This window comes from Channa argus, chromosome 4, assembly GCF_033026475.1.
Source record: "Channa argus isolate prfri chromosome 4, Channa argus male v1.0, whole genome shotgun sequence".
In the NCBI taxonomy this organism is placed as follows: domain Eukaryota; kingdom Metazoa; phylum Chordata; class Actinopteri; order Anabantiformes; family Channidae; genus Channa; species Channa argus.
The window spans coordinates 30,282,819-30,306,264 of NC_090200.1; the positions used below are offsets into that span (position 1 = coordinate 30,282,819).

At 38.1% G+C, this 23,446-nt stretch overlaps 1 protein-coding gene across 3 annotated transcripts; it reads left to right on the forward strand.

Annotated features, from left to right (window-relative positions):
* Positions 1-608: 608 nt before the first annotated feature.
* On the forward strand, positions 609-23,325 carry ctcf (CCCTC-binding factor (zinc finger protein)). Of its 3 annotated transcripts, none has more exons than XM_067500557.1 (17): positions 609-771; positions 3,982-4,013; positions 8,101-8,281; positions 8,445-8,590; positions 8,742-8,865; positions 9,084-9,259; positions 11,647-11,862; positions 11,973-12,135; positions 12,858-13,028; positions 13,145-13,278; positions 14,031-14,151; positions 14,846-14,995; positions 15,105-15,265; positions 15,649-15,831; positions 15,941-16,073; positions 16,169-16,402; positions 19,189-23,325. In XM_067500557.1, exons 3-17 carry the CDS (start codon positions 8,113-8,115, stop codon positions 19,431-19,433), a joined length of 2,526 nt encoding a protein of 841 aa, XP_067356658.1. In that variant the 5' UTR covers positions 609-771; positions 3,982-4,013; positions 8,101-8,112; the 3' UTR covers positions 19,434-23,325. The 3 variants fall into 3 exon arrangements, with proteins under 3 accessions (XP_067356658.1, XP_067356657.1, XP_067356656.1); XM_067500556.1 differs by lacking the exon at positions 3,982-4,013 and adding an exon at positions 7,215-7,276; XM_067500555.1 differs by lacking the exon at positions 3,982-4,013.
* The last annotated feature ends 121 nt before the right edge of the window (positions 23,326-23,446 follow it).

Here is a 23,446-nt window from a genome sequence, read left to right on the forward strand (position 1 = left end):
TCTCGTGTCCTTGTTTTTGTTAATTAGAGGCCCACTAGAGGCCTAGGTATTGTGACTAAACAAGGACTGACGACAAATATTCTGAGGTCTGCCTTTTTTGGTAGGAAGTGTCATATTTTTTCCTGACATTTAATAACCACGCGTACCAATCTACCATAGTTTTTTGGTTATAGAACGCAGAATATAACGTAGCTTATGCTGTCCACAGGACATTCATGGAAGTTTGCCATACTGACAGCTGAGAAGAAAACCTAAACCTAAAGTGGTTATTACAAGTCTGGTAAGTCTTGCATTCACGGTGTGACGTTCATACTGTGAACATTTAACTAATGTCATGTATAATTCTTTAACTGAAACCAGTATCAGCTAACGTATTTCTTGTAGTGACATTAATAATATCATGCAACGTAAATCGTTTTATTTGACATAAATAGAATTTGTTACGAGGCACTACTCTTATCCTAGGTGAAGCTCACGTCTCAGAAGCTTGAGAAAGCGGTCCTTCCTGATAAATGGGCTTCAATGTAGTCCAACGGGGCGCCCCTCCTGGCCAATCAGGGTGTCTGCAGTAGCTTCGACACCACCCCCCAGCGGCCGCACAGGCGCACTGAGCTCTGAACTGCCATTTTGTGACAGGCTACTCTGCTAAAGCGAGAGAGGGATTAAAACAAACTGCGAAGAATCCTGCATTTCTTTAAGCTTGGTCAACTTTGTAGCAGGCATCTACTGCTTTTGGCCGAGTTAAACGGAAGGAGAAACACAGTGAAACAGGTAAACTATCAGTACTTTTCTGGTTAGGGAGAGTTTGCAGGATCTTTAATCGGCCTCTAGGTGTCACGATGGGGCTCTAGGTCCGGGCAGTTCGTCGGAGAGTGTTTGTCTCCCTCTATCGTTATTAAAAAAGCCGTCAAAAAACGTTTAAATAACTCAAGTGGTAATAAATGTATACGCACTTACTGTCTTTCACACATATCTGTGAAACTATCGTGGATGATAAGTAGCGATTACTTTGCTGATTAGGCTGGAGAGTTTAGGCCGAGGCGTCCATTTTCTCGCTTCTTTGTCTCCAGTCTTTACAGCCTTGACGACATGGAAACTGACGGATTTAAGTCTCCCAATAGTTAACGTTAGCTTTTTTGCTGTATAACGTTACGTCAAGTGTAGAACAAATATTGCAAACACGACATTAGTACTGGATGCTAAACATATAATCTTATTCGCAATTTACTCAGATGTTGTTTTAGCAGTTTCCATAACGTTAGACTGTTTAAAGAATTCATTGTGGTAACTGAGTTAGCTAACAACTAGCTAAGCTTGCCCATTTGCAAGGCCCTTCCCCACCCAATCTCCCAATTAACCTCCGTTTGATTTCACCCGCAACAGCAAAGGTTCGTTTTAGCAATTCATTTCACCGAGTTAATAGTTGTAGCGTAAACTGACACTCAAGTCATGCGAGTTAGCAAAGTAACGCAACTTAATAGTTATCACATAGAAACTTTGCGAGCGCTGAATATGGACCGTCCTGGTATTTACAGAAAAGCGATCATTCACTATGACCAAATGTGAGATTTGTTTTTCCAAAACCTGCCATTTTCCAAGCTCAAGTATTATGCGTCTCTTCATTTTTTCTGTCACTGCGCCGTAGTCGAAATTGGCAGTTGCACCAGCCGCCCGCATGTCTCTTATTCTAAGCCCACCTAGAACCTCATAGCCACAGATATAAATTACAGCAGAGAGCTCCCTCTACGATTCCGCTTGGAGAGGTACAAAAATACCGCTATAGAAATGCTGTGAAGGGAGGCTACAGCTACCCAAATGGGTGCTCATAATAATTGTCTTGTGAGGGTAAATTTGCTGTACCATAAGGGAAATAATCTGTAAAGGCCCATACCGGAGTCTCTAACGCTACAACTTCCATCCACTTAGCAACATAAACTCAAATGTTGATGGAAATTTGCCAGCAACTTAAGGCGTCGTCATAGCTGTTAGATTTCTTGTTACATACAATTTAAAATAGTCAAACAGTCTGTATTGAGCAAATACAGTGACAACTTTGCATATGCTCGACCACTTAAAATAACTGATCAAATATTGGTTTTGCTCAGTTGTCTTTAAGGTCTTGATGTCTAGATACAGACCAGGGTCAATGTGAGGCATTTCAGCAATGTTCATCTTATGTTTCTAAATATGTTGGATGTCAAATGTACCAATTGATTTGTGATTTAAGTGGAGATAATGATAGAGATTTCTTTTCAATGTTTTTGATTAAACAAAAATATTTACATTTTATTTTTTTGGCCTACACGAACTCTAGAAAACACATGTATTAAAAATAGATTTATTTAAACTATCTGCTGTTCCCCAGTAACTAGGACCATAATAATAATAATCAAAAATATCATCAAGCATTATAAAGGGTAATATTAGATTACCACACTTTGCACTGCCCCTGAACGCAACAGTGCAGTCCACAGAACTTAGAATTTCGGACTTAGCAAGTTTAAACTTAGAGTCCAGACTCCCAGGATGGAGGGTTATTTGCAGCAGTTGTGCAAATAATCTGAACCATTACACAAACTGAAAGACAAAACCCACTGATAATGATTCTGTTTAAATGAAGAAACCTGTTGCCTGTATGTATATTTATATATTAAAACAATCCAATGTACACCACACCACTTCTGTTATTTCACTTTACTTCACTTCTATTCATTTATATAGCCCTATATATGCATGTATTTGTTTTGAATTGTGTGAATTCAAGGTAATTTGTAGTATCCAACAAAATTTGTAAAAGTTTCAATTAGACAAACTGACAGACATATTTTCAAATATAAGTTTCCTTTGTGTTATGTGGAAGCCAAGAATAGCCATGGATGCAGTTATCGTTTTTATGCCATTATCTTGTGGTAACGTGATAATTATCTTGAGATAACAAAACTCCTTTTTGCTCGTGATAACAAAATGATTTGTCAAAATCCAAATGACTCAGCAGTCTAGGCAAGTCTTGGCATCTGTAGAAAACTTAGGTCTTATCCAAAGTTTGTATAACAAAAATGCAAATTTGTTGTGGTTGAATAGTTAATTTAGGCTATTTGAGTTTCTGCACGTTTGCATTAATCTTTTATGATACTGGTTATTATATTACTCTATTATTATTTGTTATTTCGACATGTTTGTATCTTTCTTATTCTGAAGTCCTCGAATACCTCCTTCCAATAGATGGCTCAGATCTACTGGACGTATAAGTTAGCGTTTAATACTTTGGTTCACTTTGTCCTTGTAAAACGACTCATGGTCAGCAGCAGTGTCATCATTTAAGAGGATGTGTAGCTGTGCTAAAGTGCACCAGAACAACATGCACAAGATGTGACCATTTGCATGCAGCTCAATTCCAGCCTCTCATTTACCAGCAGTCGTAGAAACATTTTTCTATATTTAAAAATTTAATAGATATATTAAAAAAAATGAAAAAATATAGTAACTTAAGCGGTACAATAGCATACTAGGAGGAACTTTTTCCCACCTCTGAGTTTAAATTAAATTCTTTGCCAAGACCACAGGTTAGTGGGCAAGGCATTCTAGGATACCTTGGTAGTGCAAGTCTACACAAATCAGCTCCCAAAGCATCCTTGATAAAACCTGCAGAACAAGAACACTTCTGGTTATGTGATCTGTACTAGATGGTGCCTAGATTCAAACTTTGAATTGGAACAGTATTGGACTTTACCTGATTACTTTTAACAAGTCTGCAAGACTTCAATATTCTACTTGCATGTACCTGGTACTGTGACAGGTGGGTTGACCAAATTCACCAACCACCTTGCAAAATCACCTGCATTTGGCAAGTGGCAGTTTGTTAATTTCAAACCCGGTAAAACATTCAAAATGACATAAGCCATGCCAATTCTTTTAGTAATAATAATTGTAGTAGTTAATGTAATAGTGTGTGATGAAAAAATCCCCTTTTTCCTCTTGCAGGCTTTCAGTCAGGTAGCACTCTGAACTCTCAGGTAAGCTTAGGTAAATTAAAAAGAAGTGTCAAATTCACTTAGTATATGTAAAAGAAATGTTTCAGTGTACAAGTGCAGCTATGTAACATGTCCCTCTTCCTTCTCCTAGGTTGACAGGGACAGTGAGTTAGCAGACACTTGATTCAACAAAGCTCAGGGCATTCAGCAGCAAAGCAAATGAAAGATCATCTATACAACAATAAAGGAGCCCAATGTACAGATACTATGATAACATTGCTATGCCAGCTAACACTAGTAGTGAATAGTTCCAAATGTTTTTACAACAGTGGGTATGTTGGAAATATGTCACACTTTCCACAGCTGGTCAAACAACTTTTCACGAAGCTTGTGCGTAAAAAATGGTGTTGTGGGGCCATAAGTAAATTCCATGTGTTCATCTGGGGGACCCGCAAGAAAGACCTGTGTACAAGACTTAACATATACAGCATTTTACTAATAAAATTAAGAACCATTTTACATTAAGACAAAAACAATTACACATTGTATTACACTTAGTAAAGTCATATAAATCATTCATATAAATCTTCAAATGCAATGACGTTTCAGTTTTTATCTTTTCTGCAGCTCCTTTCCGGTATGTTGCTCATAATAACTGAAACTAGTTCTCCATGCTCAGTCTCCGCAAGTTGTACTAAGAGGTACTGGGGCAGTTTTTGCAATAGAAATATGTAAATAGAAAAAACATCTACGTTTTTCATATGATATATACAGCAGTGACTGATGAATATGTATCCTGTAATAAAGTGCAGTGCGCTGTGAAACATAAAGTCAAGGGGCTTTAGAGTGGAAGAAGACACATCCATGTCCATAATATTGTCATTCAAGTTCCAATAAATTGTACTAAGATCAGATAGCAAAAGAAAGCATGCTTTATTTCTGTATTGAAAGCAAATTTTTACTTCAGTTTGCTTGCCAGGTTTGCCATCTAGCATCCAGCTAGATTTCTTAATAATTATAGCAGTCAACAGTTTCCATTTGAGAACATTGAAGAGTGTGGCCTGAGGCCTTAGGCTGTAAATAATAAAGGATTTTTAAGAATATCAGACACCATCAAAATTTAAACTTATGTTGTGTTATTTGAAATGTGTTAAAAACAAACATTAAACTTCCGATGGTCAAGTTAATAGTAGCACCTCTTGTATATAAAATTCTGTCATTGGTGTTCAACTATATCAGGGATTCAAAAATACACACTTATGGGCACCTATGCTAAATTTAAGAGCATATGATTTTTAAACCATTTGAAGCTACTGCCTGAGTTCTGTCTGAAAGATAATTAAACCATTTAAAGTGGTGTTCATCTGGTATTACCAAGGATAATTTTCATAACCAAATGCTGCCAGGTGAATCAAATATATTAGATTGTGGAGCACAGTCTTAATTGTCAAAGGCATTAGCAAGGCATTAGTCACATCTAGATCCTGGGGATTTTATCAGATAAAGAAAAAAGGCAGATTAAAAATGTGGTATAAAGTGAGCATTGCATCCAAATTGCATTACCCTGTAGATTTCTTTGGATTTAAACTCACGAGTTTAATGTAAACCTCACTTTGGCCTATAGGTCTCAGAGAAAATTTTATATTTGATGGATTAAGGTCTGAGAAAGCACCCATAGTTGGGTGCAAATGTTTGTACCCTTTCATTTTGAAATGTCAAAAAGAGCAAAACAAAGAACGTTGAAAGTGTTTGTAGAAACCCACAATTTGAACAATTTTGTACACTAAAATATTTATAGGGAGTCTGTTTATCAACTAAAATGTTAAACATAAATGTTTAATGTTTTTTAATATATACATCTATATTCATAATATCTGTATTCATAATACTATATAGGCTATGTATCGCCAATATAGGGTATACATTTACCATGGCTACAGGTATTCTCTGTTTGGAGATTAGTGGGAAAGTATGATGTTGACTGAGAAGAGAAACAAACCTTGTTGGACAACGCAAATCTAAATAAAAGCAACATGGTGGAAAGTTAGACTGTTGGAGAAATATTATGTTATCATTTCAGTTTTATTATGTTAAATGATCTGATTGTTGTTTCTATAGAGCTTTGCAATGTTTTTTCTCCTTCACCCATTTTCACACACACACCAACGACAGTGGCTGCCATGCAAGGTGCTCACCTGACCCACTGGAGGCAACTTGGGGTTCAGTGTCTTCCCCAATGACATTTAACATGTAGCCATGTGTCACTGGGAGTCAAACCACTGACCCTGTGGTCTGTAAATGACTGGCTTACGAACTGAGTTACAGCTTAGTGGCTCAGGAGACTTTACTATCTGCATAATGTAATCTGTGCACATTTTCTTTGTAGATACACATATTACAGAAATCACACAGCTCCACTCTGCAATAGCAGTCAGACGGAAGCTTGTGTATGAAAATGACAGCTACGTGCACCAGCCTTGAGGGAGAAATGTTGTGTGTGGGGGAAAGCAAGTTAAGACACTCACACAAACAGAAGCACACACACAGATATAATATAGCAACTTTCTCACTAGACAGCAAATTTAAAAGGTTGTTAAAAATCATTAGGAACAAATCTAGTGACCAGGCCTAAAATACTTGCTTTTAAGGGAAACATATATTTTAACTTAACTTTTGTCTAATGTTTCTCAGTAAATCTGCTGCGGCTGTACCTTTTGCTCTGTTTTCAGTGTGTTTAGGGCAAGACAACAGCATGTTGAATACTAAATAAGCTGCAAATGTGCCTAACAACTGATCAGTAATGCCTGTAGTTTGTCCAGATAAACTACTCCTTCACTTCTGTTCAGCCTTAACATAACTTCGAGTAGGTTCAAATTATGAATATTTATGATACTTCAGTCAATAACAGTTAACACTTTAAAAGGCTCTGAAATTAGAGGCACATTTAGATATTTGAGGAATCAAACTGCAAAGTATGAGTTAACAGGAAAATAACTTGTATATGGCACTAAATACATTTTTGATAAACTTAGATGCTTAACAAAGTGCTGTTCACTTCACTTCTAATATTAAATAGAGCACATTACATCATCTTGCGCTTAATGTTATCTTTACAATAGATCAATCTCTTGCTTGTTTATGTGCTTTTCTTGTACTACTTCATTAAGTAGACCTTTCTCTTTTTCTCCAATGTCTCCTCTTTTTTCTGTTTTCTGTACTGGATATGTCTTTTTCATGCTGCAGTGAAGGGATGTCACAAAACTGGAATTTACCATTTTTGATATCACAAGGGAAACACAATTCAGGTCCATTTTAATGCATATTTCTGCTACAGCACTTCTCACTTTCTTAGCCTTACAAGAGTTTAAATTATACTTCCTTTGTTGTTCAAAAACAGCTTGTAGGGTAGGCTGATACTATAAGCAAAATTACTTACATAAAAAAACTAATAACTAACTTTATTTTTCTCATTTCTCTTTATAAAGCTCAGCTCTAATTAATATTAGTATAGCACAAATTCAAAATATTTGGAGGTCTCTGCTGGACTGAGGGTTTGAGATAGATAAGAAATTTGTTATAAAAAAAATCACCAGCTTCACAACTGTGAATAAATGCTGGTTTTCTTTGTCTTCTCTTATATGGATGGAATGTGTTGGGGGTTGGCTTTACGTATACAAACAAGCTATACAACCATTTTTAGTATGTAAACACACAATCAAAGATGAAATCAGGTTCTTGGGAGGGGTTTGTGGTGAGAATAGGCAAGTAAGTGCATTAATCTTTATTTCTTGCATTAATTCAGTTCAACTTAATTTATATAGTGCCAATTCACAACAAAGTCATATCAAAGGACTTTACAGTTTAAAGTTAAGACTATAAAGAAATAGAGAGAAAATCCAATTCCCCTATGAGCAAGCTCTGGGCAACAGCCCTAGGATAAAATCCCTGCTCATCACCAATAAGAGCCAGGAATTAGCTATTTTGTGATAACGTGTGCATAATAACAACATTTCATGATATGATACTACCGACAACCAAACATTAATTCAGTTTAAGGCTTAAAAAGGTCTTATGCAGATTATGTAACACACTGCTAGATGATGTTTGTTTCTACAACACCATATTACAGTTTCAACCCAGCATGGACGGAGGGCCCACAGAGGGTGTAGGAGTGGTAGAGGTGCCCACCAAAGACTTTCCTTCCATCCAGGCTGTTCACAGTCAGGAGGCTATGGTAGCTGATCTCCTTCAGCAAGCTGCAGCGGCCGGGGGCATGGTAGAGGAACAAGCAGGAGTTGTCCTGACACAAGGTTTTTACTAATTAGACTTGATATTGTCCCACAGTCAAATAGTAAAAAGTGAACAAAGAATCAATTTTTTTTTTCACAAATGCATGTATTGTGTGGATACTGGTCATATTACAATATAATATAGTAATACAGTATTTTGTTCATGGGCAATGTTGTGTTCCAGGTCATGGACAAGGAATGGTAGCAACCACTCAGGCACAGCAGCATCTGATAGAAGGTGGGGTTGGTGTTGGTGTGGAAACTGGAGCAGGGGTTGAAATGATGGTTATGGACTCACTAGATCCCACCTTGTTGCAAATGAAGACTGAGGTAAGCTCACTGGTATGAACTTTGTATTTACGGTAACAGCAAGCATGGTTGACATGTGCTGTTCCTTACATTAAAGAAAGTAAATGAGCAAAAACTAGCGGCACCAAACAGGCATGTGCTACTTCACCTAAAATTTCATTTAACAACCCAGGTGATAGATGCTGCAGTGGGGGGATCATCAGCAACAGTGGGTGTTGTTGGAGGGGTAGCAGGGGCTGCTCACCAAGCAACAGTGACAACAGTGGACCAGTCTCAGATCATCACACTACAGGCATGTCCCCTTTTAAACCACCTTCACAAAGCAGCATCCTTTAAGTTATTTTATCTGTAATTTCTTTGAAGTATCCCAAAAAAAGCTGGATTTACCGTACAAGCATTCTGTAGGCAGTCTGGAAATGAAATTCTCAGATACTTCATATTATCCACCAAGTCTTTCATTTGTGTTAATACAAAAATGTTCACCGATATTCTGTTGCTTTTGTTCCTCAGGTAGTTAACATGGAGGAGCAGGCAGCTTTGGGCCTGGGGGAGCTCCAGTTGGTCCAGGTGCCTGTCTCTGCCACCACTGTTGAGGCTCTGCACCAAGGTACCTTTGTAGATACCACTGCTATACAAAAGGATGGAGATCCAGTTATTTGCCACACACTGCCACTACCTGAGGGCTTTCAGGTAAAAAGAGATGCTCATTGCTCTGGCTTTAACTCAGACATATAACACTAATGGGTGACTCCATTAGTTAGCAATTTTTTACTGTGTTTTTTACTTGTCAGATTTCTGTGTCACTTTAATTTAAGAGTCATTACTGAAAGTTCTATTGGTGAAACCTAGGAACAAGGATTCATTCTCAAAAGTATACAGAATCTCAAGTTATGCCACCCTCTTTTCTGTTGTTAGAAAGGGTTACCTGCATATCGTTCGCTATTTTAATTGTTTAAATTTTATGAAGATAGGAAAAGATCAAGAGGAAGGAAAGGGGTCCTATCTGGAAAAAGTAAATTCCAATCGCAAGCAATGGTATTTGTAAAAACTAATGATGATATTTATGATAAATGAATAGTTTTCTAGTAAGTGTAGGTACAATTTGCTCATTCAAGTACAGTACGGTAAAATGGCAATTCTCTACTGACCTACTATGGCAGCAGCAGGTTCCCTCATCCCAAAGTCTACGGGTTTTGTTAATGGGTTTTTGGTTAAATGCCTGAAATGTCTGTGGCTAACACCAGATCAAGAGATCTTCCCTTTTTTACAATTTTACAATTAATCAATAAATACCTCAGTATCAAGGTGGTTGCTAAAAGGTGGCTTAAATTAGACTACAGAGGTTGTCAGGAATGTTAAATGGCATTATGCTGAACATGGAAAATCTACTTAGTAATTTGACTTTAGGCCTTGAGAGTTTATAACTCACAGTCACTAGTAATATCAGGTCACTATAAGAAGAAAGGCTTTTATAGAAGTGTTAGGTATGCTAAATCAAATTTCATATTGATAGTTTAATGGTAGTGAAGTTGACTATGGTTAAGCCTTGTTTATAGCCTAGCAATAGCTATTTATCTCTGGAAGTTGTATATGTTGCAAATTATCATAAAAGTGATCTTATTCTGTGAAGTTTACCTTGTGGAACAAAACATTTAAGTATCATAAACTTCATTGTGTCACAAAGGTTATTTTCCACATTATTCCAAATGTCTATAGAGCAGGGGTGTCAAACTCGCGGCCTGGGGGCCAATTGTGGCCCGCGAGACGATATTTTGTGGCCCACAGGACGATATGAAAGATTAATCTTAGTGCGGCCCACGAGTTTTATATGAATGGCACTACCGCGTTGTGTGTGAAAGGTTCCTTTTTTGTGCAACCTGGAGCTGAACAAACCTACCAATCACAGTAGAGTATATGGCTCCCAGGGGCGGGCCGTCGGCCAGGCTTGATGCAATAAGAGAAACATTGCACAGGTATGGAGGTGCCCGTGTAACATCACATAAACGTCATAGAATTACTACTTCTTACTGTGTTTGAAATTAGCATGTTTGACTTCGAGCTGGACGAAGTTAATGTTGACCGCCCAATGTGCCATTGACGATGTCACCGAGGGGAGTGGACCTCCGATGGGGCAACTCATTTGCGCTCCTTATCCTGGTACTTTCTACCATCTACAATTGTTGTAATATTCATGTCATCATGAAAGACATGACCGCTTCTTTTTTAATGTGCAAGATGCCCCTCCTGTGCTTCAAAGGGATTTCATTGACCTGAAGTGCAACTCTGACCTCAAAGCCAAGTTCAGGGAGTTGAGTGAAAAAGCAGACAAGCTTGGGCAATTTTTGAGAAAATTGACCCCCGGCTCCCCTGAGCTTTCCCGAATGTTCAAGCAAACCATGTGCCTTTTTGGAAGCTTTTAGAGAAAAGAGAAAAAAGTTTTTCTCTAACTTGAACTTTAATAACTCCAAGTACAGGTCCAGACTTACTGATGATCTTTTTCAAGCCATACTGAGGGTCTCAAATGCTTCCTCCCTCAAGCAAAATTTGGCTCAGCTATGTAGGAGGAAGCGCTGCCAGGTCTCTGGCAGCAAGAAATAGGCAAGAGAAGCCATGTTCAGAAGAATCATTTATGAACATGATCATGTTCAGAAGAACCTATTGAAAATAAATAACTGTTAGTAGTGATGTTTGAGAAGATTAGAATTTTTTAACAAAGCTTTTTTTGTGGAATACCTGATGTGGCCCAGCCTCACCCAGACTCTGCCTCCTGTGGCCCCCAGGTAATTTGAGTTTGAGACCCCCGCTATAGAGAAATCCCTATGGCTTTTTGCCAATGGAACCAGCATGATACTTTCCCAGTTGAGCAACATAAAACATCATTCCTACAGCTTTTTGTTATGGATCTTTAATGTCAGCTAGGGATCAGGTTATCTCTAACATAAGTATTTTGCAAGGAAGTCAGTGTACTGCTCATACTGCTATTGGATGCTTTCTTTTTTTGCACATCACTACCTGTAGCAGACAGCTAGAACCAGTACTGAATAAGTGGATAAACTGTTACTACATATAATTAATAGGTTGTTAAGGTTGGTGCTAACGGGGAGGTAGAGACAGTGGAGCAAGAGGAGGAGGGAGGAGAAGCCCATGTTGAAGAGGAGGAAGATGAGGAGGTAGGGAACCAACTGCTGGAAGAAGGGGAGGAAGAACCCATTCAGCGTCCAAATGATGACCCAAACTGGACAAAAGACCCAGATTATCAGCCTCCATCTGGGGCAATCAAGAAGACCAAAAAGGTACAGTGTTTTGTTATAAGAAATGTGAGACACATATATGGCATGTTGACAGGGGTATCTTAAATTGTCATCAGTTGGTGATGGGCTCAAATAAATTGCTGTTTGTCCAGGGTAAAAAGAATCGTCTGCGTTATGCTGAAGGAGATAAGGATATGGATGTCAGTGTCTATGACTTTGAAGAAGAACAGCAAGAGGGCCTTTTGTCTGAGGTTAATGCTGAGAAAGTGGTAGGCAACATGAAACCACCCAAACCCACAAAGATCAAGAAGAAAGGTGAGACATTGCTTTCCCCTGGGCTAAGAGGATGAGTTGGACACTAAAGTAAAGTTTGGATTGCTCTTAAAATATGTTTATATATATATATATATATATATATATATATATATATATATATATATATATATATATATATATATATATATATATATATATATATATATATATATATATATATATATATATATATATGTATGTATGTATGTGTATATATATATATATATATATGTATATATGTGTGTGTGTGTGTGTATGTATATGTATATGTTTATAAATATTAATTGTCTTGTGCCATTTAGAAAATGTTATTGTAATCTTATCAAAAGAACTGCATATTGAGTAGCTGTTCTGTAATTTTAACAAGACTGATCCAGTTAGGCTACGAGAAAAAATTCGCAGTACATTGCAATTCATCAGCTGCTTTATATACCTCAGTTGTCCTCCTGGGATTTATGTGAGCATGTAATATTTTACTTTGCACCACTCTAGGGCAGATTGTAATAAAAATAAATAAAAAAATATTCAGGTTAGTATTGGTAGGTGGTGATATGGTTTTCTTGTTTCTAAGTGTTTTTTTTTTATGAAATCCAGTTGGACAACTAGCATAACTTTTTTTCTTTATTTGTTAGAGTTTTGTTATCCTGAAGATGCAATGTTTAGGGTGTCAAAGATAGCTGCTGTTGGATTGTGATGCACTCTTATTCAATGTTGTGTGTTAGGAGTGAAGAAGACATTTCAGTGCGAGTTGTGTAGCTACACATGCCCTAGACGCTCCAACCTGGACAGACACATGAAGAGCCACACTGATGAGAGACCTCACAAATGTCACCTGTGTGGGAGAGCCTTCAGGACGGTCACCTTGCTAAGAAACCATCTCAATACACACACAGGTATACTCTAGTGAACATGTTTATAAAAAAGTAGCAGTAGTAGGCACAGTTGGCAAAACAGGCAAATTTTTGTTTTATTTTTTTGACTTGCATACTTTTTGTTGTTTGTTTTGAAGGAACTCGTCCACACAAGTGCACAGACTGTGATATGGCTTTTGTGACCAGTGGAGAGTTGGTTCGTCATCGTCGCTACAAACACACACATGAGAAACCCTTTAAATGCTCCATGTGTGATTATGCCAGTGTGGAGGTATGACAATCTTCTGGCTTTTTGTTCCTGAAGGTTTTTAACTTAAGCTAAATGTCATAAAGAATCTCCACCCACATTCATTCATCCAGGAATGAACAGGAGTAAAGGAGTAATTTCTTTAACTAACAGCATCGGATAGAGGATTTTAAAATGTGTCCCAATACCACTTTTTCCCAAGTACTTACATTTGACTATTTGCCAATACCAGTACCAAGTTTAGTACCAAGTACTAAACTGTTTTGTTACCAGCATGAGTTGCTGACACATAAATCCCTCATCAGTCCAATGCAGTTAAGCAAATCCCCCAAGAATGGAAATGCTCACATGCTCTTTTGCCAGAACAAATATGGTGCTTGTCAGTGTTTTATACATAGTGCAATTTTTACTGAAAAGGAAAAAAATAAAGAACAAAGCACAGATTATTGGTGAGATCCAGCTCTAAACCAAAGGCAATTCTTCCACCTCCACCTACCTCCTAAGGGTAATGTGGTATCAGACACAGTATCAAAGAGGTTTTATTATACAAGTACACAAAGGAAAGATCTGACCCGATGCCGAATACTGGTATCTGCATCTGGACATCCCTAGTTTCTCCAACTACTTAATTTATAATATCACACAGTCAATACAGTTGTACTGTTTACAGAATCCATCTAATTTAAACAAACCAACTGCAGGCTCCATATAATTGCAGATTGTTTTGCTGTAGTGTTCTGCTAGGTGAACATGTCTTTGTTGTGAATGTTCTATAGGTGAGCAAACTTAAGCGTCACATTCGTTCCCACACTGGCGAGCGTCCATTCCAGTGCAGTCTTTGCAGCTATGCCAGCAGAGACACATACAAGTTGAAGAGACACATGAGAACACATTCAGGTAAACATGACACTTCAACTGCTTTCCTACACATATAGGATGGTGTAGAAGGACCATGTGATGTGTAGTGGGTATAGAAAAGAATCATTTTCGTTTGGAAAAAAATGTTCTTTTTAATTTTCTTTTACATTTAATCATGTGTGATTTAATTTGATATTTTTTGACAGATGCAGTAAATGTAAATATGTAATTGTATTTAATTTAGTAAAAACAATGAAATGCTTAGTAAGCTGCTGTTGCACATTTATTTTCACTTTACATAATGTTAAAAGTGATGCTTGTCATGATGCTCCTCAGGATGGCAGAACAATGAGAAAAGTAATATTAATACACCCAATAGAGACTCACTGCTATGGATAATTTAAAGAAACGAGATATACTTTCCTCCATCTTTAAAGGCTTGACAGCAATATGTATATAGCCAACCTGCTACATCATGCTATATTATCAGGTTTAATGTCCAGACAAGTGGCCTGTGCAAATTGTGAAAATGCATTTGTCTGCAAAATGGCCTAAGCTCTTTAAGTTATGACAATAAAGGCCTGATGAAATGAGCAGTGCCAGCTTCACTTGTTATTGGAATTGGTGAAAATAAATATGTGTTAACCTTTAGCACATTGTTTTGTATCCTTTTACTTCTCTGTAAAATTTGAGACAAAAATAAGAACATTAACAGTGATTATCCTCTTCTCAGGTGAGAAACCTTATGAGTGCTACATCTGCCATGCCCGATTTACCCAGAGTGGAACCATGAAGATGCACATTCTGCAGAAACACACAGAGAATGTGGCCAAATTCCATTGTCCGCACTGTGACACTGTCATTGCACGCAAGAGTGATTTAGGTAACAAATAAAGAATGTTTTCTTTGCCATGTTTGCATATGTTTGTTTCACATATGCTAATGTGAATGAAAATGATTAATTTCCACTTCTTATTTATGTGTCTCTCCAGGGGTACATCTTCGTAAGCAGCACTCATTTATTGAGACTGGCAAGAAATGTCGTTACTGTGATGCTGTTTTCCACGAGCGCTATGCTCTTATTCAACATCAGAAGTCCCACAAGAATGAGAAGAGATTCAAATGCGACATGTGTGACTACTGTTGCCGCCAGGTCTGTGGTTACAAATACCTTTGTGTACTGATATGTCTTGGTAACATACTCTGTAGTAAATTTGCAATTTTCTTTAAATATCAGGAATGGGCAGCCAGTAATTTAAAAAGTTATTATCAAAAAGACAAAATCAACATCCATGCTAAGAGCTTATGAGTTATTTTTATCTTCTTAGTTGGTCCTCAGAGGATGAATCCGGACATCCTCAATCTCCAAAATTATCTTGCCATTTGTCCTGTAGTTGTTGATGTTAACAGATTTTCATAGCCATACACAAGGCCTTGCCACTGGCATGGCAGATTTAATTTGAATGGCTATGTTGTGTGTGTATATATATATATATATGTATATATATATAGTATGTCTTATGCTGCTGGGTCCAGGAGCGTCACATGGTGATGCATCGTCGAACCCACACTGGAGAGAAACCATTCGCCTGCAGCCAGTGTGAGAAGACCTTCAGACAGAAGCAGCTGCTTGACATGCACTTCAAACGCTACCATGATCCCAACTTTGTCCCTACAGCTTTTGTCTGCCCCAAGTGTAGCAAGACCTTTACTCGCAGGGTATGGGCAGTTGATTTTTAATAATTTGTTGACCTCAAGTGAATACAGCTTAACATAGGCTATACCAACACGTTATATAAGTCAGCAGACTGACAGTATGTTCTTGTAGAATACCATGGCTCGCCATGCTGAGAACTGCAGCGGTGAGTTAGACGATGCTGAGAATGGAGCTCCAACCCCAAAGAAGGGGAGGAGAGGAAGAAAGAGGAAGATGAGGAGCAGGAGAGATGACGATGACAGCGGTGAGAATTGGACAGCTGTGCTGATGAAACTTTGTTTGTTAAGCTCTGGTCAGAGCTTATATGATGTTTGTCTGTGTTGTATCTGAATCATTCAGAGGAAGATCATGCTGAACTGGATGAGGAAGAGGAGGATGATGGTGAGGAAGAATCACTGCTACAGGAGGAGGAGCCAGAAAGCATGGAACTGGACCAAGCTCCCACCGCTGTCCCTGTACCGGCTCCTGATGAGCCACCTGTCAAAAGAAAACGAGGTCGACCCCCAAAGAACACCCCTAAACCTCATACAGCCAGCAAGTCAGTCAGGGTGGCTGCCAAGCCGACTGATTCTAGTGAGTTAACTTATTATAATTTTTTTGAAATTAGAAAATATTAACATTTGTTTAATAGTGCTTTCATTAAAAACAAGTTGTCTTTAGTCTTTGGGTGTCACATTGTATAATTGTGCCTACACTGCTGAAAAACAAAAAAAAACTATACTTAGTGTAGTTAATATGGTGGAGTGGGCAGGGGGACTGCTTGTATTCCAGATGATGTAGAAATTGACATTATTTACACAGATCCTGTGGCAAAGTAACTTTACCTATCTTGTAAATCATATTAATACATGACCATTACAAGAGGAAAACATAACAGAATGGGGGGCTGTATGTAAATTTTATTAATATGGATTGTATGCCATTTGTTCATCTTTACATATTAACAGCCTACTGACTTTAGGACACCAAATTGTTTAACAGCTGCTTGCTTCAAACAGGCTACTGAATGTCCTGATTCAAAAATACATTTTGATCTATTAATGTCTTGTAGGATATAAAAGTTTAAATTGGAAGATTCTGAAAAGAGAAGACGTGTCACTCTGTTTTGCGAATTGTAGTTGTAAAGTAGTTACTGAACTGTATTTGTCATTTTTGTCAGTGGCCAATGCTAATGCTGATTTCTTTTTGTTTTCCTCTCTTTTTGTTTCAAAAAGAATGCCATTTAATAATAACAAATGAGAGGCAAATGTGCTTAACTTAAATGAACATTTGATGAAAATTGAAAAAATCTGAATTGTTTCAATTAATTTACAGGATTCAGTTGATGATGTAAGCTAAAGAGATCAGTGACTGCAAAGTTTTGATAGGGGAGATTATTTTTTAAATACAATATTATTAAAAAACAAGGGAGGTGTGCAGAGCTGTGGCAAATACTAGTTATAAAGCTGATGAGCCATACAATGAAGCTGTTTAAAAGAGTAGTGGAAGCTAGGCTAAGGGCAAAGAGGTGAGCACTTGTGAGCAGCAATATGGTTCGATACTTTGAGGATGCTGATGGAGAAGTACAGAGATGGTCATAGGGAGTTGTATTGTCTTTGTAGATTTAGATAAAGCGTATGACAGGGTGCCGAGAGAGGAGCTGTGGTATTGTATAAGGAAGTCTGGAGTGGCAGAGAAATATGTGTTGCAGGACATGTATGAGAGCTTTAAGACAATGGTGAGGTATGCTGTTCAATGTAGAGCTGGGTCTGCAACAAGGATTGGCTCTATGTCCCTTCTTGTTTGCTCTGGTGATGGACAGGCTGACAGGAAGAGGTTGGAAAGGAATCTTAATGGAGTATGATGTTTGGAGGTGACATTGTGATCTGTGGTGGAGAAAAATCTACAGAGGTGGAGGTATGTTCTGGAATGCAGAAGGTTAGCCGCAGCAAGACAGAATACATGTGTGTGAATTAGAGGAACCCAAGTGGAACAGTGAGGTTACAGGAAGCAGAGGTAAAGAAGGTGCAGAACTTTTACAGTAAGTACCTGGGGTCAACAGTTCAGAGCAACAGAGAGTGTGGAAAAGAGGTGAAGAGGCACTTGCAAGCAGGTTGGAACAGTTGGATAAAAGTGTCAGGCATGTTGTTTGATGACATAGAGAGAATGAAAGAAAAGGTGTTCAGACTGATGAAACCAACGATGTTGTACGGTTTAGAGCCAGTGGCACTGAAGAAAAGACAGGAGGCAGAGCTGGAGGTAGCAAAGCTTAAGATAGTGAGGTTCTCTTTAGGAGTGAAGAGAATGGATGGGATCTGGAATGAGTACATCACAGGGACAGCTCATGTTAGATGTTTTGGAGATAAAGTTAGGTAGGCCAGATTGAGGTGGTTTGGACATGTTTAGAGAAAAGACTGAGAATATATCTGTAAAAGGATACTTAGATTGGAGCCGCCAGGCAGGAGGTCTAGAGGAAGACCAAAGAGGAGATTTATGGATGTAGTGAGAGAGGACATGAAGTTAGTTGGTGTGACAGAAGAGGATGCCGAGGACAGGGTTAGATGGAGACAGATGGTTTGGTGTGGCGACCCTGAAAGGGAACAGCCGAAAGAATAAGAAGAAGAATTTAAAAGATAAAAGTGAGCATTTCGATTCAAAATGTCAAAGATTGGCCCAATTAATTGACCAACCACTACTAGAGTGACATTTATTCCACTAGTTGCTCAGTGAATCTTCTTAACTTATAGGCAGCGGTGTTGTTGAATCTTGTTTCTCCCATAAGGTATAGAGGGCACCAATACCAAAAACATGTTATATATTGCCCTGTTATCCATTGAAATCATTAGATGAACCTGGCTGATGGTTGATCTAAGCTGCTGTTTGAAATTTTAATGACTTTAATGTAAATAAGTACTTTAAGTAAGGGTGTTGTACTTGATTTACCACAGATTCTCTTGAAGAAATTGGGGGAAAAAACAATAACCACACATATTTAGGCGGCTTTAAATATGTTTGGACTACTGGCCTAAGTATATTGTTTGTGTGGAAAACACTGTTATTGTCTTACCGTACATTTCAGAAGCCTTGGTATTATGCGCTACTTACTTTTCTTTTTGTGATAGAAAGAGTTTGTTGCTTTTTGGACCATCATCTATTTGCATGTCAGATTTTAAAGTAATTTTTAAAGTAATTTGGTGATTCCATTAGTTTCTTGTTTTTGTACAATTTTTTTGTTATAGTCCCTCAATGAAAAATTGGGCCTACACATCAAAATTATGAAAATTTGTGGATCTGACCTTTAACTTCAAGGATTTTATTCCCTGTGCTAGTTGTTAAAAGTAAAAGAGTGCAGCACTCAAGTGTGACTTTGTGTTTTGCAGCTGCTGCCATTATTCAGGTGGAGGATGAAAGCACTGGAGCGGTGGAGAACATCATAGTGAAGAAGGAGGGTGATACTTCTACCACAACACCTCTTGATCAGGGAGTGGCCTTAACAGTGGAGGGGGTGGGGCTAGATGGGGATGGAGTGGAGACTGTTGAACTGGCTGTGAGTGAGCAAACAGCCACTACTGCTGCCAACGGAGATCTGACACCAGAGATGATTCTAAGCATGATGGACCGATGAATGCATCACGCAGTCACACAAGTACTTGGACTACATCTGATTGGCAAAGACTTTACCATTTCCTCATCCTTGCCCCTCACTTCATTTTCTGCCTGTGCTTTTTAATGGCAGCTGTTTTGCCTCTTTTTTAAATACCTGCAAAAATGATGATGATGCATAAAGAAGGGAAGTTGCATGTAAATTCTTACATTGTAACATCATATCCATTCACATTGATCTATACACTGATGTTTGTGGATCACATGCACACATACAGAACCACATCCCACTGCACACGCCTCCTACATTCTATGAAGTTATTGTCCAAGCCAATGACAGTCAGCTTTCTGATTTTTCCTGTTTAAATTAACAGTTGTGCATTTTGCTTACTGTTTGTACCCAAAGCCACATCCTGTGTCAGTCCCTGCCCACACACTCTACAGTTAAAGCTCAGACAGAAACGAACTCCTTTCGGTGTTGTTCTGCCACAAAAATACATTGTTTGTTCTACCTTTACTTTTAACTTAGTTTTTCTGCCACTGTGCTTGCTGGTTCTAAATCTATGCCGATTTTGCAAATTTCAAGCCTTTTTGTGTGTGTGTGTGTGTGCGCGCGCGTGTGTGTGCGTGTGCCTGCGAGTGAAATGTTCCTCTTTTGCTTGTGTAACACGTGGTGTGATTAGTTGAGTATTTAAAGACTTTTAAGGACAGAAGTTACCAGAATAGTGGATCTTTATACAAAAGCAAATAGGAAAGAGGACAATGTTGATAGCCGTTTTTAATGTTTAGTTTATTGGTATGACATCCATCTTGCACCCAATCTTAAGGTAAATGGTTAGCCATCTCATAAACAGGATGACCCCTGATGGTTGGAGAATATAGATAATCCTAATTTGATAATACAATATTGTATTACAGTTTAGATCTATAACATTCCACTACTTTAATTAACATGGATAAATGTCTATGCATTAGAATGTGTTGTAAAAAGCACTGAAACATTTAAACATTTTTGCAAGGTAATATCAGCATCTTTTTCTTTACACGTCAGTTAAACTTGTGCTGGGAATTGATATTAGAGACTAGATTGACATTCAAAAACCCCATCACCTACAGGAATCAACAACAAACAATTGTGACAAAGGGTTTGTACGTAAAAACACATCTTAAACCCTCTTCTGCAACTTTAAATTTCTTTTAAATATTTGGTTTCGAGATGTGATTGTTAAAAAGTATCAAGGTTTTGATTTATGTGCATGTTAGTACCCTATCTACTAGTTGATGTCCTGATCATGCACATGGGATTTGCCCTAACTATTGTGGTTACCATCCAGAGTTGATCCCCTACTAACCAGCCAAACTGAATTGAACTGGTCTGAACCACTATCATGTTTTTTCTGTCTGAATATTTTATTTATTTTCGATATTTCTATATAGTCTAGCAGTTCATCTATACAGTAACAGCCTTTCAGTAATTATCTATTTGTAGATGATACTAAGATATGACCTCACTTAAGGCCCTCACCAGTCCCTCCAAATCAGTTATCCCTGATAATGCAAAAGCAAGGGTTAAATCAGTCATATAAAGCGAGCTTAACAGAAAGAAGTGTTCATGGTCTTATTTTTATCAAATTGTGTAATTTGTTATTTTGAAGTTCTTAATAGACCAGGACTAAAAGCTGTGGAGTAGTGGGATTTCCCAGCAAAATTTGATCACAGATAATTCTTGGTACCTGTTAGTGATAGATGAAACCATCTCCTCCGTAACATCATATTACTAAGATGCCCAGTATTATCAAAACCAGGGTGTAAAGAAAGTGATAACAGAGAGATATTAGTGCCAAGACACTTAAACACGCAGTTAACACATACAGTGCGTCCGGAAAGTATTCATACTTTTTCCACATTTTGATATGTTACAGCCTTTTTCCAAAATGGATCAAAGTCTTTATTTTCTTAAAAAGTCTACAAACGATACCCCATAATGACCAAGTTTATTTGAAATCTTAGCAAATTTATTAAAAATAAAAAATGAAAAAAAAAAATCACATGTACATAAGTATTCATCGCTTTTGCCTAATACTTTGTTAAAGCACCTTTCGCACCAATTACAGCCTCAAGTCTTTTTGATTATGATGCTACAAGCTTGGCAAAGCAATTTTTGGGCAGTTTCTCCCATTCTTCTTTGCACTGCATCTCAAGTTCCATGAGGTTAGAATGGAAGCCTTGGTGCATAGCCATTTTCAGATCTCTTCAAAGATGTTCAAGTCTGGGCTCTGGCTGGGCCACTCAACGACATTCACAGACTTGTCCCATAGCCACTCCTTTGTTATCTTGGCTGTGTGCTTAGGGTTGTTGTCCTGTTGAAAGATGATCTGTTGCCCCAGTCTGAGGTCCAGAGCACTCTGGAACAGGTTTTCATCAATCCTGACTAGTCTCCTAGTTCCTGCCACTGAAAAAAATCCCCACAGCACGATGCTGTCACCACCATGCATCACTGTAGGGATGGTATTGACCAGGGGGTGACCTGTGCCTGGTTTCCACCAGACATGACAGAGTTCTTTATCCAGAGAATTTGGTTTCTCATTGTCTGAGAGTCCTTCAGGTGCCTTTTGGCAAATTCCAGGCAGGCTGTCGTGTGCCTTTTACTGAGTAGTGATTCCATCTGGCCACTCTACCATATAGGTCTGATTGGTGGAGTGCCGCAGAGATGGTTGTTTTCTGGAAGGTTCTCTCTTCTCAGAGAAATGCTGGAGCTCTTTCAGGTGACCATAAGGTTTTTGGTCACTTTCCTGACTAAAGCCCTTCTCTCTTGATGGGCTGGCCAGCTGGCCAGCCTACTCTAGGGAGAGTTTTCGTGGTTTCAACTTTATCCATTTATCCGATAGTGGAAGACACTGTGCTCATTGAGACCTTCAGTGCTGCAGAAATTTTTCTGTACCCTTCCCCAGATCTGTGCCTCAATACAATCCTGTCTCGGAGGTCTGACATGCGCTAATAACTGTGGGACCTTAGACATGTGTATGCCTTTCCAAATCATGTCTAATCAACTGAATTTCCTACAGGTGGAATCCAATCAAGTTGTAGAAACATCTCAAGGATGATCAGACTGTAACACAAAATGTGGAAAAAGTTATGGGCTGTGAATACTTTCTGAAGTGACTGTAAGATTGATATTGTAACTTGAAGTAAGAATTTCTCTTGAATTAATCTATTTTTGTTCTGTAGGTGGGTGGAAAATGAATGTTCAGCCATTGTCATAGGAACAGCATTGTTTTTGTTTGTGAACATTTTGTAGATTAAACAAACCCCTGTATTAAGACCAAGAAAATACAAGGCATTTTTGTTTTGAAATTGAGATACTTAAAATAGATAAAATAAAGATAAAATAAAATTATCTTAATGGTCCAACGACTGATGCATGCTTGTGTTGTGGGGTTGGCATTAGCGTGTTGCGCAATAAGTTAAAAAAATAAATAAAAAGGCTTAAGCCTGTACAATAAACAAGTATATGTAAATGAGCGGCGTCGAACTTTTTAAACTTTCCAGGCAAAAATAGTTGGGCTCTCATTAACCCATTCTTACACACATACTGATCAAGGAAAAGCTGCCAAGCAATGTGCTGGGGCAACTGGGGATTAATTGTCTTTGATGACCTGCTCTACATTGCCATTCAAGTTAAGTATGAACACTTTTAAGTTTGAAAGCAGGAATCATTCTGGTAGCATACAGGAGTTTGAGGGTTTGGTGTACATTTGTTTTAACAAATCACTTCTTTTTTTCTGCATGTATTTTGCCCCCTGGTGGATAGAGGTCAGTTAAACAGCCTTGCATGCACAACAACTCTGTGCATATTTAACAGCACCTATTTGTCATAAAGTTTTGATTTTTTTTATATTAAAGTTCTTCAAGCACGATGTTGATGTTCTTATGATGCACTTTTGATGCACTCATGCTTGCACACAATTTTATCTCTCCCAATTTAAACCCATTAATAATTCAGTATTGTGACACATTTTTAAACAGTCTGGAGAT